Source organism: Epinephelus moara, chromosome 2 (assembly GCF_006386435.1).
Source record: "Epinephelus moara isolate mb chromosome 2, YSFRI_EMoa_1.0, whole genome shotgun sequence".
In the NCBI taxonomy this organism is placed as follows: domain Eukaryota; kingdom Metazoa; phylum Chordata; class Actinopteri; order Perciformes; family Serranidae; genus Epinephelus; species Epinephelus moara.
Window position 1 is genome coordinate 29,419,615 of NC_065507.1, and position 15,097 is coordinate 29,434,711.

Consider the following 15,097-nt stretch of genomic DNA (forward strand, 5'->3'; position numbering starts at 1 on the left):
AGAAGACTCCAGGGAGCTTCTGGTGTTCAGCATAAATCAATCATATAAAGCGGCTAATCTGTCTAAACATCTTACTAGGTAGTCATTGTCAGTATCGCCAGTATAAGGTAGTGATGATCCAGCACGTTTCCTATGTATTTAGCTTGGAAGTGAATGAACGTTCTGTTTTCTGTTTGTTGTTTTCTTTGGATTTTCAGTGCAAGCTGTAAATCCAAAAGCCTGTAACTTGTTATATATGCACAGTATATGATATATGATGTGACATGTTTAACTGAAATGTATGTGGACTCAAAGTGGCGTGGACATATTCAGGCATTACTTTGGTAAGTTCTGTCCTTGGCAGTGAGAATTTATACTTTGCTAACTGTAACTCAGATATGACACTTTTTACAACATTGTCTTGTATGCATTTCCTGTCTTATTAAGTCCCCTGTGCTTTTTGTGAAATAATGCTGTGCTTGAAATAGTTATAATACTTAAATTAAATTATTAATGATACAGTATAAAAATGAATGACCTGTACAACACATCATCTGTGTTAGTGCTAAATCGCTTTAATCTCTCCTCTGAAAATGCCCTTCCTGCATTTCTTTTTGCAACTCTGAGCTACATGATTATACTTTTTTGCAACCTTATTCTAATCCTCACCATTGTACTGAACAAATCTCTGCATCAGCCGATGTATCTAATTCTGCTGAACCTTCCTATCAATGACCTTATAGGCTCCACAGCATTTTTCCCACAAGTCATTAAAGACATACTAACAAACAGCAGGACAATGCAATACTCTGCTTGTGTTGCCCAAGCTTTCTTCATCCACATCTATGCATCAGGTACAGTGTTTATTCTGACTGCTATGGCATATGATAGATACATTGCCATATGTTGCCCGCTGAAATACAACACAGTTATGACTTATGCTCATGTTATGAGAATCATCACAGCTGTATGGGTGAGTAGTTTAGTCACAATAGGTGTGCTTTTTTTCCTGCTGTTGCGTTTACCCCGCTGTCTGTCTGAGCTGACACACCCCTACTGTGATAATCCATCGTTGCTGACTCTGGTCTGTGCCGACACAACCATCAATAACATTTATGGGCTTTTCTTGGTTGCTCTTTCACAAGTGATAGCTAATGGGATGATTTTGTACACATATCTCCAGATCCTTGTCGCTTGCTTCAGATCCAAACGATCAGACACAAAAGCCAAAGCTCTGCAGACGTGTGCTACACATCTGACTGTTTTTCTCCTGTTGGAGTGTTTGGGTCTTTTTACCATCATCTCATACAGAATAAAGAATGTTTCATCACATTTAAGGAGGTTCATGGGGGTGTCGACTTTAATTTTCCCCCCAGCATTGAATCCAATCATCTATGGACTGAAAACAAAAGAAATTCGAGAAAAAGCACTGTATTTTTTTAGGAATAAAATCTTTCCATCGTAAAGATGCAGCAAGCTAAAACTTATTTCAATTGTGATATGATATGCCTTGCTATCTTAAAAATACGTTCTTTGCCACAAAACCCCTTTCTTTTCACTTAAAATCCCCGTTACTTTGGCTTCATGATCATGGAAAGTTTCTGACAAATGTTTTTTTTAAATAATGCACATAAAAACCACTGTACAGTTTGTTTTTAACAACAGTTAACTTTTGAACAGTTATTGTACAATGTAAATAATTACTGCCACATTGTGATTATAATTATACTACTATGTATGAAAAGCAATTGTAATTTATTGTGCAATTGCTCCTAATAATATTTTTGTACAAATAAGTCCAATGTTTGCCAGTTATGTACTAATTTAAATCTTTTTTAAAGCTCTGTTTTCTACTATTGCTTTGAAAATAAGGTATTTCTCTGATTGACTGATCCGAAATAATATGTTAAAGGTAAACCTGTGAATCCAGTGTCTCATCAAGTTTGCTGTCACCATGCTAATATGTTATTACTGTTCTTTGTTTGTGATTTTCTCTAAAGGTTGTCATGAAATATAGAGTTTGAAATAAACACGTAAATGAGTGCTAAATGATTGCTTCTTTCAACCTGAATTTTAGGTTACATGACAACTGATGTGTGCACAGTGAAACAGAAGACATGAAACCTAATGAATTAAGACTTAACAGACAGAACTCAAATACAGTACACCTTAGATAGAAAAATAATGCTGTTTGTCAGAAACATAAAGGGGGATAAAGGAGGTAAACTAAAGACTCTGAGTGACTGGATTTTGATAATGAATGTTCTTATTCCCTTGAACACATTTGTCCATTAAGAAGTTACACACAGGCATAAACTGAAAGTTGCTGACTGTTATGACACATTTTGTTGGTAAAATGCTCTTACACTTGCAAAACATTAAAAACATGCAGCAAGGTCACAACTTGTGTTTGAATTATTCTTCCAATAAATCAGTACGATGAAATACAAAATAAATACGAGCCTGTTCAACCTTAATTTGTGCTATATGCCTGTGACATTTGTTAATACTTCACACCGCTAAAATATGTGACGAAAACACAGCATATCACAGCAAAACCAGCTGCACTCTGCACTTTGTACACTTTTTTGAGATGCCCTGTTGAAATATGGATAATGGATAATGGATCTGTTGATGCGATCTCTGTTAACTGTTTTGAAAAAGGGTGTGAAAAAGTTTGAAACCAATGAGTTTATGAGTTTTAATTTTAGGCCAAACACATTTGCAAGAGATCTACTGTGCTGAGACGGTGATGATGAAGATCAAGCAGATTTTAGTTTCATCAAGCGTGTCTTAGCAATCGAGAAAAACTGTAAAACATTTAGGAATGTCCTAACCTTCTAATCAAGTGTTGTCAGAGTTGCACTGAACACAATGCAATCATTTCTTCATATGACTGTGTGTATTCACAAAGCAAATACAGCAGAGGGCGCCACCAGTACACACTAAACTCATCCATACCAACAAGCAAACAGAAGGCACTTGAACTTGCTTTTCCATTGGTTCAACATGACATGGATCTGTTGCATTTTGTGTAATATGCTGCCCTCTTGTGTCTTTTGAACTCAGTAGACAGGGAAGGCCAGTCCTGAAAAAATAATCTACCAGGGAGCCAGTTATCTCTTCAAAGACACTACAGTTGGAGTGAACGGAAACCAGCAATGAAAACTAAGCATTGAAAAAAAAAAGCATGCTTTAATAACCTTAAAGAAAGCAACAAACTTAAGGTGATTCTAAAATAAATGGCTCTGAATATAAGCAAAACCACATAAACTTAATTAATACTGTTTACATTATAGTACATTGATTCTTCTGTGTAACACTGAAGAATACTTAGGGCTTCTTCTCTCAAGCATCATTAAAAGAACCATTATACTTATTTTTGTGGGCTGACAACTTAATTTGCAATTTTGTGATTTTTGAGTCAGTACCCATTTTACTTGCAAGACATTTGAGTTGAGCACGCCAGTTCTGTTTTTTGTTTTTGTTTTTTTTTGAGTACATTGATCCCTATCATAATGAGGAGGAGACAGAATCCGTTTAGACCAGCTACTGATTACATCATCCAAAATACTTCTCTAAAGAACCCTGATTACTTAATAACTAGTAGGTACATAATAACATAGTCTAACAGGTGTTTATCTATGTTAGCTTATCCTTGTTTAGTGATGTGGTCCTTGTTTTAGCTATGCATACATCTGTGTTTCTTCTGTACCTTGTATCTTGGCACTGTGTGTGAGTATATCAAGAATGACTGGAAACCAGAGTCCTTCTATATTTAGACATAATTAACCATGAAATGAGCTGTGCGCAGGCTTTAGGGGGATCTAGTGGTAAGGATTGTGGTGTATTTGTCCTTTACTGTTTTCTGTAGTTTAAAAAAGGAAAAATGTGTTATGCTACAAGATGCCACTGTTGCACGGAGCTGTTGGCTGAAGGCTGACATCAAATGGTAAATGCAAGCTGTCTGAGTAAAAGTTGTTATACAGACGGGGCTAAAAGCCCTCAGGATATAACACAACTTGGCGACAAGGACGTCTGAATCCAAGTGACTTGTCAGCGCAGAGAACTGCAAGTTTATTGTGTCAGAGGGTTTGTTTTCCGCCGGCACTGTTGCAGACTTGTGCTAGCAGTGTTAGTTTGGCTCCTAGCTGGAGGTGCACTGTTTGCGAGGGCTCTGTGAAGCAGCTATGGGGGTAGGAAATCCAGTCAGAAATCAGAAGGGACAATTAACTCAACTGTAAAGACTGATGTGAGAGTGTTTCCACAACTAGTTTACGAGGTCATAAACCAGAAAATCACGGCTGGAGTTATTGGCAACACTGGACCCTCTGATAAAGTACTCCCCACATTTCTGAATGTAATGGGCCCAAAAACATTAAACCTGTTGCACAACCTGCTGCAGCCAGTGAAGCCAGGTACCAAAACATACAAAGAAACTGTGGGTACACTGACGCACCATTTTTCATCAAAACCTCTGGTAACTGCAGGTGGTGGAGGTTCAGGTTTCACAGATGCAGCAAGAGGAAAGGTGAGTCTGTCTCAATGTTTGTTGCAAGAACAAGTTTGTTACAGAAATTAGCTGAACATTGTGAATTCAGAGAGACACTGAATTACATGTTGAGATAGACTTGTGTGCAGTTTAAGGAATGAGGCCGCACAGAAGAAACTACTGATTGAGAGTGATTTGAATGTTGGAGAAAGCAATCACTATCAGTGTGGCTGTGGAAATTACATCAAAGGAAGCCCAGTGGTTACAACCAACCAAGTGCAGCAGGTCAGTAGTGATGGGCAAAGTGACCAAGGTCTGTGTTTTTACTGCAGAAAAAGAGGAAATCTTGCATCTGCATGCTGCTCAGGACATATCGTAATTTGTGGATGAGGGCTCAGATGGCTACTGGCTATGCCTGAGCTGGAGGGACATGCAGTAAAAATGCACTGGCTCAAGGGCTTTAATCATCTTAAACAGTCCTTACTGGAAATTCTTGAGGTGCCTTACACTGCGACAGTCCAACACACTGTTGAAAACACACACAGGACAGCCAGTGCCTATGAAGTTGATGACTGACATCACTGATCAGTGTAATGGCCAAACTGAAAAACTACCTGGCTACATCGCAAAAGGGAATTTTCCTGCCATCATGGGATGTGTGTGGCTGAAGAAAATAAGACAGGACTGGCAAGCAACACGTATGAAAAGTTCCACAGACCTGCAGGCTGTTTCGGAAAAGCATAAGGAGGTTTTCTGCTTTTGTCAAGAACAGGATTCTGGAAACAGTCAGTTTAGATGCCAAAGAAGGACAGAGAGTCCGAAACTGTGGGGATTTCAAGGTTACACTTTAGCCTGTGCTATCAGTAAAGCAGTATCCACTTCCTCATATTAAGAATTTGTTTGCTTGCCTTAGTGGGGGACAAAAGTTTAGCAAGATAGATCTCTGCCAAGATTACCTGCAAATGCATGTGCATGAGGAGTCACAGGAACTGCTCACTGTTAACATGCACAAGGGTCTCTTCAGATACCATCAACTTCCTTTTGGCATCACCTCAGTGATGAAGAGCCATTGATGAAGAACACATCCATAACCTGGATGCTACTCTTCAAAGGTTAAAAGAATATGGACTTAAGGTGCACAAGGAAATATGTGAATTTTGCCAGGCATCCGTCAAATACCTGGGGCATGTCATCAATATCGAGGGCTTGCAAACAGCCCCGTCCAAAATCACAGCCATTGTGGATGCACCACCACCCTAGAACAGCCAGTTGTGTTCTTTCCTGGGATTGCTTAACTACGCCCCGTGACTCATTCTGCCAGGATGAGATGTGGAAATGGAGTGAAACATGTCAAAAGTCTTTTTAGAAAGCAAGGGACATGTTGATGGGGTCAGAGGTTCTGACACATTTTGATGGCCTTGTTTAATATTTTGTTCAAACCATGAAACACACCTTTAAAGCATCACAAAGGCAGGGGACACTCCATCAGCATTTGCACAGGTTCCTGCTGATCTACCACAACATGCCACATGCAACCACTAAAGCATCACCTGCCAGCCTTTTGTTACAAAAAGAGCTGTGATCCAACTTTAACCCTCTGAAGTCAACGTCAGTGAAAGACACAGTTTTACAGATCAAACAAAGAGGGCAGGCGACAGTCAGAGTCTTTACTCCAGGTGACACTGTGTTGCCAAGGAATGACCGTCGTGGACGCAGGTGGATTCCTGCCACTGTCATCGCACAAACTGGACCAGTATTGTCTACAGTTTAAACTGCCTCAGACAAAAGAAAAAAGAAGACATGTCAACCAACTGTTACAAAGATCCAAAGCCAAGTGTTGTCTGAAGACTGTGCTGCTGCACCATTCATATATTCGCCTGCTTGTCAACCTACATCACTCCAAAGCTCATAAACACCTAAACCTGAGGTGTCAGCCCCTGATTCTCAGGTCAAAGAGACTGCAACATACCCTTCTATTTCGGCTTTTGTTCCAAGGTAGTCTGAGGTAGTCCACCCTCACCTCAGAGTTGTTCTGATTATACCTAAAGGAAAAAAAGAGAAGATAGTAATACTGAAGTAGTAATAATGAAGAGTTTATGGAGTTATTTTGGAAACTCTGGAAGTGTAAGTTTGTGTTAAACAAAACATCTATTATAAGAGAGGAGGAAATGTGTTGCATTTGTCCTTTACTGTTTTATGTAGTTCGAAAGAAAGAAAAAGTGTTATGCTACGCGATGACACTGTTGCACAGCGATGTTGGCTAAAGGCTGAAAATAAAAGGTAAATCCTCTGTAGTTGTCTTAGTAATAACTGTTATACAGATGAGGTTAAAAGCCCTCAGGATATAATACAAGGACTGAAAATTGCAACCAGCGGAAACCTCTACCGGTTAGAATGCTTTCAGGGTTTATTGTTCAGCAGGTCTCTCCCTCTTCATGACAAACGGATCAAGTGATTCAAACTGATAAAAACAGTGAATAAAGCAATTCCTCTTTTTACCCACAGTGCTTGTCATGGAAGGGCTGCTAACTATGGTGGCCAGTGCCGAAACACAAATGGCCCTATCTAGAGCCAGTGTTTGGTTTGTCCAGTGTGGCTACTGTAGAAACATGGCGGTGCAACATGGTGGACGAGAACCCACTCCCTATTTATAGGCAACAATGGCTCATTCTCACATAATAAAAAAACAGGACATTTTCAGGTGATTATATACCATAGAAAACATATTTGTTATATTCCATTTCTGCCAGTATATCCCCCTAAATCCTACACACTGGACCTTTAACTAGTGTGTGAACCACTGAAAATCTTATCTTTGCGGTTTAAGTCCACAGTTCAATCTACATTCTGACCGCCATCATTAATTTTTATTTAGCCTACTAAGATGCTTCAAAACTAAACTGTGACCACCACTACTAAAGCACCAACAACCACAAAAACAGTGACAAAATGAACATATGTTTATTGATCTTATACATGGGTGGACTAATTCTCCACTGGCATTTTATTCACCATTTACATGCTACCTCTTTGGAAAATCATCCGTAAACATAATATCAATTTTCACTGTTACGCAGATGATACCCAATTATATGTCCCGCTGAAATCTGGTTCCACCGATGTTTTACACATTATGTCCTGTCTTACTGAGATCAAACACTGGATGTCAAATAATTTCTTACAGCTAAATGACTCCAAATCAGAAATGATCATTATCAATCACCCCGGCCACAGCTCTAGCAGTTTCAATAACCTCTCCTCTGGTCTACATGCCCTCTCTGACAATATTCGTAATGAGGCCCGTAACCTGGGTGTCATTTTCGACTCTAATCTGTCCTTTGACACCCAGGTGACCAAAGTTCTGCAGTCATGCTTCTCTCATATCAGAAAGCTCACTAAAATCAAATCATTCCTCTCCCCTGCAGACTTAGAGAAGGTTATCCATGCATTCATCACTTCCAGACTGGACTATTGTAACGCTCTTTATTCTGGCATCAGTAAGCGAAACATACAAAGACTTCAGTTGGTACAAAACGCTGCTGCCAGGTTTTTAACAGGCACCAAGAGAAGAGACCACATCACTCCAATCCTTGCAGCCCTTCACTGGTTACCTGTGAGTTTTAGAATTGATTTTAAGATTAAGCATATATCTGTGATTTTTTAACCCCCTACGAGCCTGATCGCTGCTTGAGATCCTCCAGCAGGTCCCTTCTAATGGCTCCAAAAACCTGCATGGTCACTAAAGGTGACCGGGCCTTTGCTGCTCGGGCCCCTCAGCTATGGAAACCGGGCCTTTGCTGCTCGGGCCCCTCAGCTATGGAACTCCCTGCCTGGAGATCTCAGGCAGGCAAACTCAGTATCCTCTTTTAAATCTCTTCTGAAGACTCACTTTTATCGTTTGGCTTTCTCTTAACTGTTGGCATTTTTAACTTTTACCACTGTTTGTATTATTGCTCATGTATTTTATCTGTTAATCTGTTTTTATTTTTATTGTTAAGCACTGTGTAACTTTGTTTTGAAAAGTGCTGTACAAATAAAATTATTATTATTATTATTAAAAGGGTAAGCGGCCAGATAATAGGGTTAGTCTGCATTAAAAGTTTGTCTTCAAAAATAAAATAATTTTCCTTCCACCAGCAGTTTGATACCATTATGGTGTTTGTTTCACTAGCGCTTATGTTTGTGTTAGTATAGAATGTGTTTTTAGGCAAGGAACTGTGCTGGAATCAGCAGAAATGGGAGCAGAGAAGAACACATGGTGAGAAGGGTCCTGAGAACAGAGTGATGGCCATGTTGCTGCAAGGAGGGGAGATACTGAAAGTCAGTTACAGGTAGTTCAACCTGGGGCTTTATGTTTCAGTGCTGAAGATAACTGTATCATCATGCTGAATTTGGTGATGCTGTGTTGAGTATTCACAATCTTTGAATGTTTTTTTTTTTATGTCAAGAGATCATTTTACATATGATATAGAAAATCTACAAAGTTTGTCGAAGAAATCCTCAAAGTTTGCAGAATATCACCAGAAAAAAACACCCAATCAGCTTTTGATTATAATTCAGAGCTACACAGGCAAAAATACACTTTGTCTCCACTCTGTGGTTAAATGTGATATTACACACTTTGCCCTTATGACTATGAGAGACATCACAAATATTCTGCACAGTTCATTTACACCCTTTCATAACATTTCATTGTCTCTATAAGGCTTTTATTGGCACTATATTTATATTTATTTCTGCAAAAGAAGAAAATAATCTAATCTGGCAATATGTGAATTGATGTGTTCCAGATTTGAACAAGGTGTGACACATTGCAGTCACAGTACACTACATTGATAAAATATACATACAGCACATTTTATTAAAACATTTTCTTACATTTTATTGTGAAGCTGCAATAACTTATTACAATTTCAATACAGAAAAGAAATACAGGCCTAATTTGGGACTGTGATGACTTAGCATATGCGCAGAGACGAGAGGTTTAACAGCTGGCCTGCTGGTGCAGTGAGAACAACCTGAAGCTCAACGCTCTTAAAACGGGACTGTGCCACTTGCACACATTCAGAGTCAGCAAACAGGTTAGAGGTTAGAGGTTAGATGTTTGGGTTAGGGTTAGAGTAGGCAACATCACTGCATTTCCCTCACTCCATGGTCACTACAACTTCTTTCCTGTGGGAGGTGCTACGGAACATTATTTGCCAAAATAACCAGAAACAGGAACATTTCTTTTCAGCAGGCCGTCACTCTGATAAACAGTTAAATCAGTCATACACGTGATTGACCCTGTAACACCAAATATTCACTGCTCCAATTATTGACTATAATAGAGTTCAATTTTACTGCACATATCAACAATTGTTACTGTCCATTTAAATCCTGCATGCTGTAACAGTCCTGTATTTGTACTACTTTTATTTGTCCAGCTTTTAGCAAGCTGTTATGTCTGTTTGTGTAAGTACATTTAGAGCAATGCAAAAAAGGGGTGATATTCCTTGTATGTGTACATATATTTGGCCAATAAACCTGATTCTGATTACTATACAGTGTTTTTAATGTACCATAACCAATGTAAATTAGGCAACAAAGATGCTGTAAAAGGTATCTGTAAAATCCCATTTACATTTTGGCCAAAACAGTCAAGAGAGAAATGATAAAAAAATAATTAAAAATAAAATATCAGTGCTGACAAATTAGATAAGATAAGATAGGATAAGATAAGATATACTTTATTGATCCCCCAGGGGGAAATTCAAGTAATCATATATATAAAATTCAAGATAATCATGTAGATTTATTTTCATTGCAGATTAAAATACACCACTGTTACAAGGCTGTAAAGGTTAATGCACTCATGCAGTCTGTGGCTTTTTAGGGCTCCAAGGTGCAAAATCTGGGTACACCAGAAAGCATGAAACTGGGCAGAGGGCAGCTTATACTGTGTTAAATAAAACAGATGTATTTGAAAACTTTACAAATACTCTTAACAATACTATAGTTACATTCTAACATTGCACTTTGTTGTCATGTCTTTGCATTGTTAAAAATGCCCTTGCTGTTTTGTCTTCTTATACATTGTGAATAATGATACAAACACAATGTATAATAATAATTATACAATGTAAATGCTGATACAAGACAGTTCTTTATTAATCTAATACTAAAAAGCTGTTTACTTGTGTTGTAATTCATGAACCTCAGGAGACCAATCCAAGTTTGCTTCTAATAATGTTTACCAGCGTCTGGTTAGTTGGCTGTGAGCATGTCATCACCATCAGAGGATTTGTTCTCCCACTGAACTTTGTTACTAACATTGTGTTATTGTTACTGATGCTTGGTAACTGTTACTGTCTTTAACTTTGCTCATTAGGCTAATGATTTGTTTACGAGGCGTTGATAGGAAAGATGTGTCACTCTCAGCCCTCCGGAGTGATGTATCCTCTGTACTTAATGGCACTCGAAGGATTTGGTTACACAGTGCAGTAAACAGCTACTGTTGTCGCACAGCAATAGTGACAGACAAGTTATCTTGTCAAAGTTAAAGAGTTGTTTGCCTCTAAGTTGCATTTTATAAAGTAGATTTTACAAAGAGTAACTAATTACATTTGGTCATCGGCCCAAAATCAACCAATAGCTCTCTCATTCAGTAAGGCTAAAGTAGTGATCATCTCTCTTTAATGAAAGCTTTCTCAAAGTTTGACACACAAGCACAGATGGATTCATAGCACATTTAACTAGAATATCCTAACTGTGTGACACATGACACAATTCATCCCTAAAGTTGTTTAGTAAAATATGCAATCACAAGTCCAATTCAGAGGAAGAAGAGTTTTAGATATCAAACAAACTCAGTGCTTCAATATATCTAGCTGTAGTAGGCCTCTGTAGGCAATTTCAGTGTTTTATGACAACATCAAACTGAGAGGACTTTCACCATATTCTGAGTATTTTTATTTGTCAGACACATTCATTAGCCAAAACAGCCATTACTTATATTAAAATAACTAAAACTGCCGCTCTGCAGTTGTATGCCTCTGCAAATCTGTCAAGTTGCAGACAGTTTACATCCATGTCTGTGAAAACACGGATGCTTCACACACACGTTCCCTCAGAAAGCACAGACAATCTATACAATCAGCACAGTTTCAGGGTGGACTTCCATGATTAGTGTCACCAGTTTACTATCTGACCAAATGTCTCCCCTTCTGTTCCTGAGATATGATGTTAAGTAATGGCCAGAGAAGTAATTTTGCAGAACATTGTGATGTCAAAGTGAAGCCTACCTTTAAAAATATCATAACATATACTGCTATAAAAAGCATAAATATACCATATTTCATCAATATCATCCACCCTCAGGGCCATCCTGGGATAATAATAATAATCTAATGTCACCTAGGCTAATCTACACACATTCATATTTTTTTTTACTGTTTATTGCTTATTCCACTAACATATCTTTTAGTTTTATGAACACGCACAAAAACTGCTTAAAAATATCCAAAATAGTTGAGAGTGTCTTCAGTTCCAAGATTAAGGCGAGGCAAAGCAAGCTTATTTATATAGCACCATTCAGACACAAGGCCATGTATGTAAAGTGCTTTACAGGGGTATAGAAATACATAAGGCTAAGGGAATAAATATTATAGTTTTTCTCACGTGCCAAGACACACTTAACGACTGTGGGATCTACTTAAACTTCATTGTCACCTTCTTAGCACAACAGAGGTCTGCTCTTGCAAATGTGTTAACATGTTTTCATTTGTTTCACACATTTTTTTCCAATACATTTTATACAGATCTTATAGACAGGCCCAAAACTCTACTGGACTAACTGTGTTAAGCAAAAGGAAAACATCTGTTCACAGCTGATAGAAAATACTTGCATAGTTTTGAATTCTTAATGCACCTGTGTGAAACTCGTTTCCACAACTCTTCAATCAACAATCAGTCATTATCAATCTGTGTTGCTATTTGCAAGCATGGATCAAAAAGACCAAATGTACATAAGGAGAGGGTAGAGCTATAGCACAGGGGCCCAAGTATCCAGCATTTCTGTATTCAAAAAAGTATGGAAACGAGACTAGCTCAAATCCTTTATTGCAGACCAGCCTGTCACAGAGTGACAAGGAAAAATCTGAATTAAATTAAATGTTTTTTAGTCATTCTGAGCTTGGTTGACATTCTTAATTGGTTCTGTGGTGAAGAAAGGAAACGGTACAAAAGCTGTATCATAATAAATGTTCAAATTTGTCTAGTCTAGGTGCTTACTTTAGGTCTTACATATCAAATGTAAAGTAATGAGACCTGCACACATGAATAAATTGAACAGAAACTTTCTCAGATTTTTTGCCCCCCGATTCATATTGATAGCTGTATTTTGTATTTATTTTTTTATTTTTTTTTGCCCATTGTGCAATGAGACATTCAAATAATAGACTGGTTTGACCACAGGTTGTGTTGTTTGTTGGAAATATTTAGGGCTGTAGTCTCCTGGTCAACTAGTCGATTATTTGGTCGCTATGCTCTCGTCCGACCAAATTCTCATTGGTCGAATAATCGCCATGTTACTTTCATAAGGAGAAAAGTGCTACATCAACTGCTTTCCAGGATTAATCCATTATTTCCTGCGGCGGGGGGACAGGCTAAGTTACCTGTGAAAATGGTTGCTGCAGAAAGTTGAACTCGCCCACCCTCACGCTCAGCGTTGCCATGACGCAGACGTCCTGTCTATATTCCTGTCAATAAATTGTGAAGACAGTAAAGCCTCCACTAAAATAGCATTTTATGTCTTGTGTGTGATTTATCCTTTAGGAATTTATACTTCGTGATTTATCCTGGCTTCATATGAGCAGAGGAAATCTGGGTCCATGTCATTGGTTCGACAGCCCATTGGTTCGACATCCCATTAGTCCGACTGTCCGTGGTGCTGAATGGCTCGCGGCGGGCGAATGGTGCGCCGCGACCGGCTTGAGGCGGAGCAGGCTCGCGGCTTATGTGTTTGTCACTTTCTTTTTCATTTTAACCCACACCATGATCTTTTCCTGACCCTAACCAAGTGTTTTTTGTGCCTAAACCTAACCAGACCTTAACCACAGGGCATCATGATGATTTCGGAACGGACTTCGGAACAATAAGTTTAATATGGTCGGAACAATGGGATGTCGAACCAATGGGCAGTCGAACCAATGGGCAGTTCCCGGAAATCTCAGCTCATCGCTAGGCTAATGTATACAATGTAAAGTGCCAAAGGCTGGCGCTAATAACGTTAGCATGTTGTATTTGTTTGGAAAACGTATTTAGTATAAGACAGTTGTTTCGTCAGTGAACCTTGTAAGTTGTAATGGAGCCAAATTATGTGCCGTTACCTTTTTTAAATGTTGCTGTTGTCCCTGGTTTTATATGAGAAGAGGAAAAGATCGTTAAACGCTAAGCTAATTTATACAATGTAAAATGCCACAGGCTTGTGCTAATAACGTTAGCATGTGTCCAGATAAAGACAAGTGTTTGTCTGTCAGTTCTGCTATTTATAGTGAAGCTGATTTGCGTACTTGTGTTTGAAACTGTCTCTATTAAAGGCACTATGTGTAACAATTTCAGTTGTTCTTTGAGACAAACAAATTTTGCAGTCAAAACTGTGTCCTAGCACATGTGTATTTACCTCCATCAGCGTATCTAAGTACGTCCGTAAGCTCCGAAATTCTCATTTACATATACATTGCGATCGGTGTCTCATCATGTACCTGCGCCATCTTGAAAATACAGGAACGTACAGGGACATACTTGTGAAATACGGAATCGTCTATCGCGGTTTCACTTGTCAGTTTCCGGTTTACGCCTGCAGGTAGAGTGACAAAAAGCAGCAGCAAGCAGGCTAGTCACAAGTGCCGGTGCATTTGAAAAAAGGCAAAAAGGCAACGTGATGGTGATTTCAAAAAACGAGGGTCAACATCAGGGTAGCCTTTCCCAGGTGGAGAGAGCTGCTGAAGGAAAATCACAGCTGTTAGCGACCAGCGCAGCTAACAGCGCTGCTAGTGCTGCTAGTGTTTGAAACAGTGAGGCACTAGTGTGCGCTATCCGTTTGAATGCAATATACGATCTCAACATTAGATGGGAGAAATTCCTACACAGTGCCCGTTTAAGCCATATTTAATGTGTGTTTTGAATCAACTATATAAATAAAGTTTGATTTGAACTAAACTTTACAGCACTTAACCAAAGATACTGGATTACTACAAGATAGCCCACCTACAATATACTCCCACTGTATGAAATGGTATACATTTCCGGTCTCCTAAGCAGGCATTGTCCTCCGTACCCCAATCAAAGACGATGGAGAACCGCCAATCAAAGACGAGTATCCCTAACCTCACTTCTGTCAACATGTGTGTACCCTTACTGGCTGTAAGCTAAATAAATAAACGCTTAAAAAATTTTTTCCAGCGGATGTCTTAGTTACAACATGATTGAGCTAACTGGAGTAGTTTCGTGTCGTATCCGACAACAGGAGGCTTTTAACAGATGACGTCCTGATGTTAGCTTTGCTGCTGCTGTTAGCTGTACCTGTCAGCTGCAGCCACTGATGCTTTCTAGACATCGTGATTTCCCAAAACTGAATAAATACCA

General features: G+C 38.8%; 2 protein-coding genes across 2 annotated transcripts in view; one reads left to right on the forward strand and one right to left on the reverse strand.

Moving 5' to 3' along the window:
* The first annotated feature begins 506 nt into the window (after positions 1-506).
* Positions 507-1,667, forward strand: LOC126405675 (olfactory receptor 52B2-like). Its single transcript, XM_050069535.1, has one exon. It carries the CDS (start codon positions 509-511, stop codon positions 1,442-1,444), a length of 936 nt encoding a protein of 311 aa, XP_049925492.1. The 5' UTR covers positions 507-508; the 3' UTR covers positions 1,445-1,667.
* A 2,459-nt stretch (positions 1,668-4,126) lies between these two features.
* LOC126406955 (olfactory receptor 4D1-like) overlaps positions 4,127-15,097 on the reverse strand; it is a 16,627-nt gene continuing 5,656 nt past the window's right edge. Inside the window, exon 2 of the mRNA XM_050071567.1 lies at positions 4,127-4,167. Coding sequence (XP_049927524.1) covers positions 4,127-4,167 — 41 coding nt within the window. The remainder of the gene's footprint in view (positions 4,168-15,097) is intronic.

Coding starts and splice junctions, on each gene's coding strand:
- LOC126405675 (XM_050069535.1), top strand. CDS start 509: ATGAATGACCTGTACAACACATCATCTGTGTTAGTGCTAAATCGCTTT.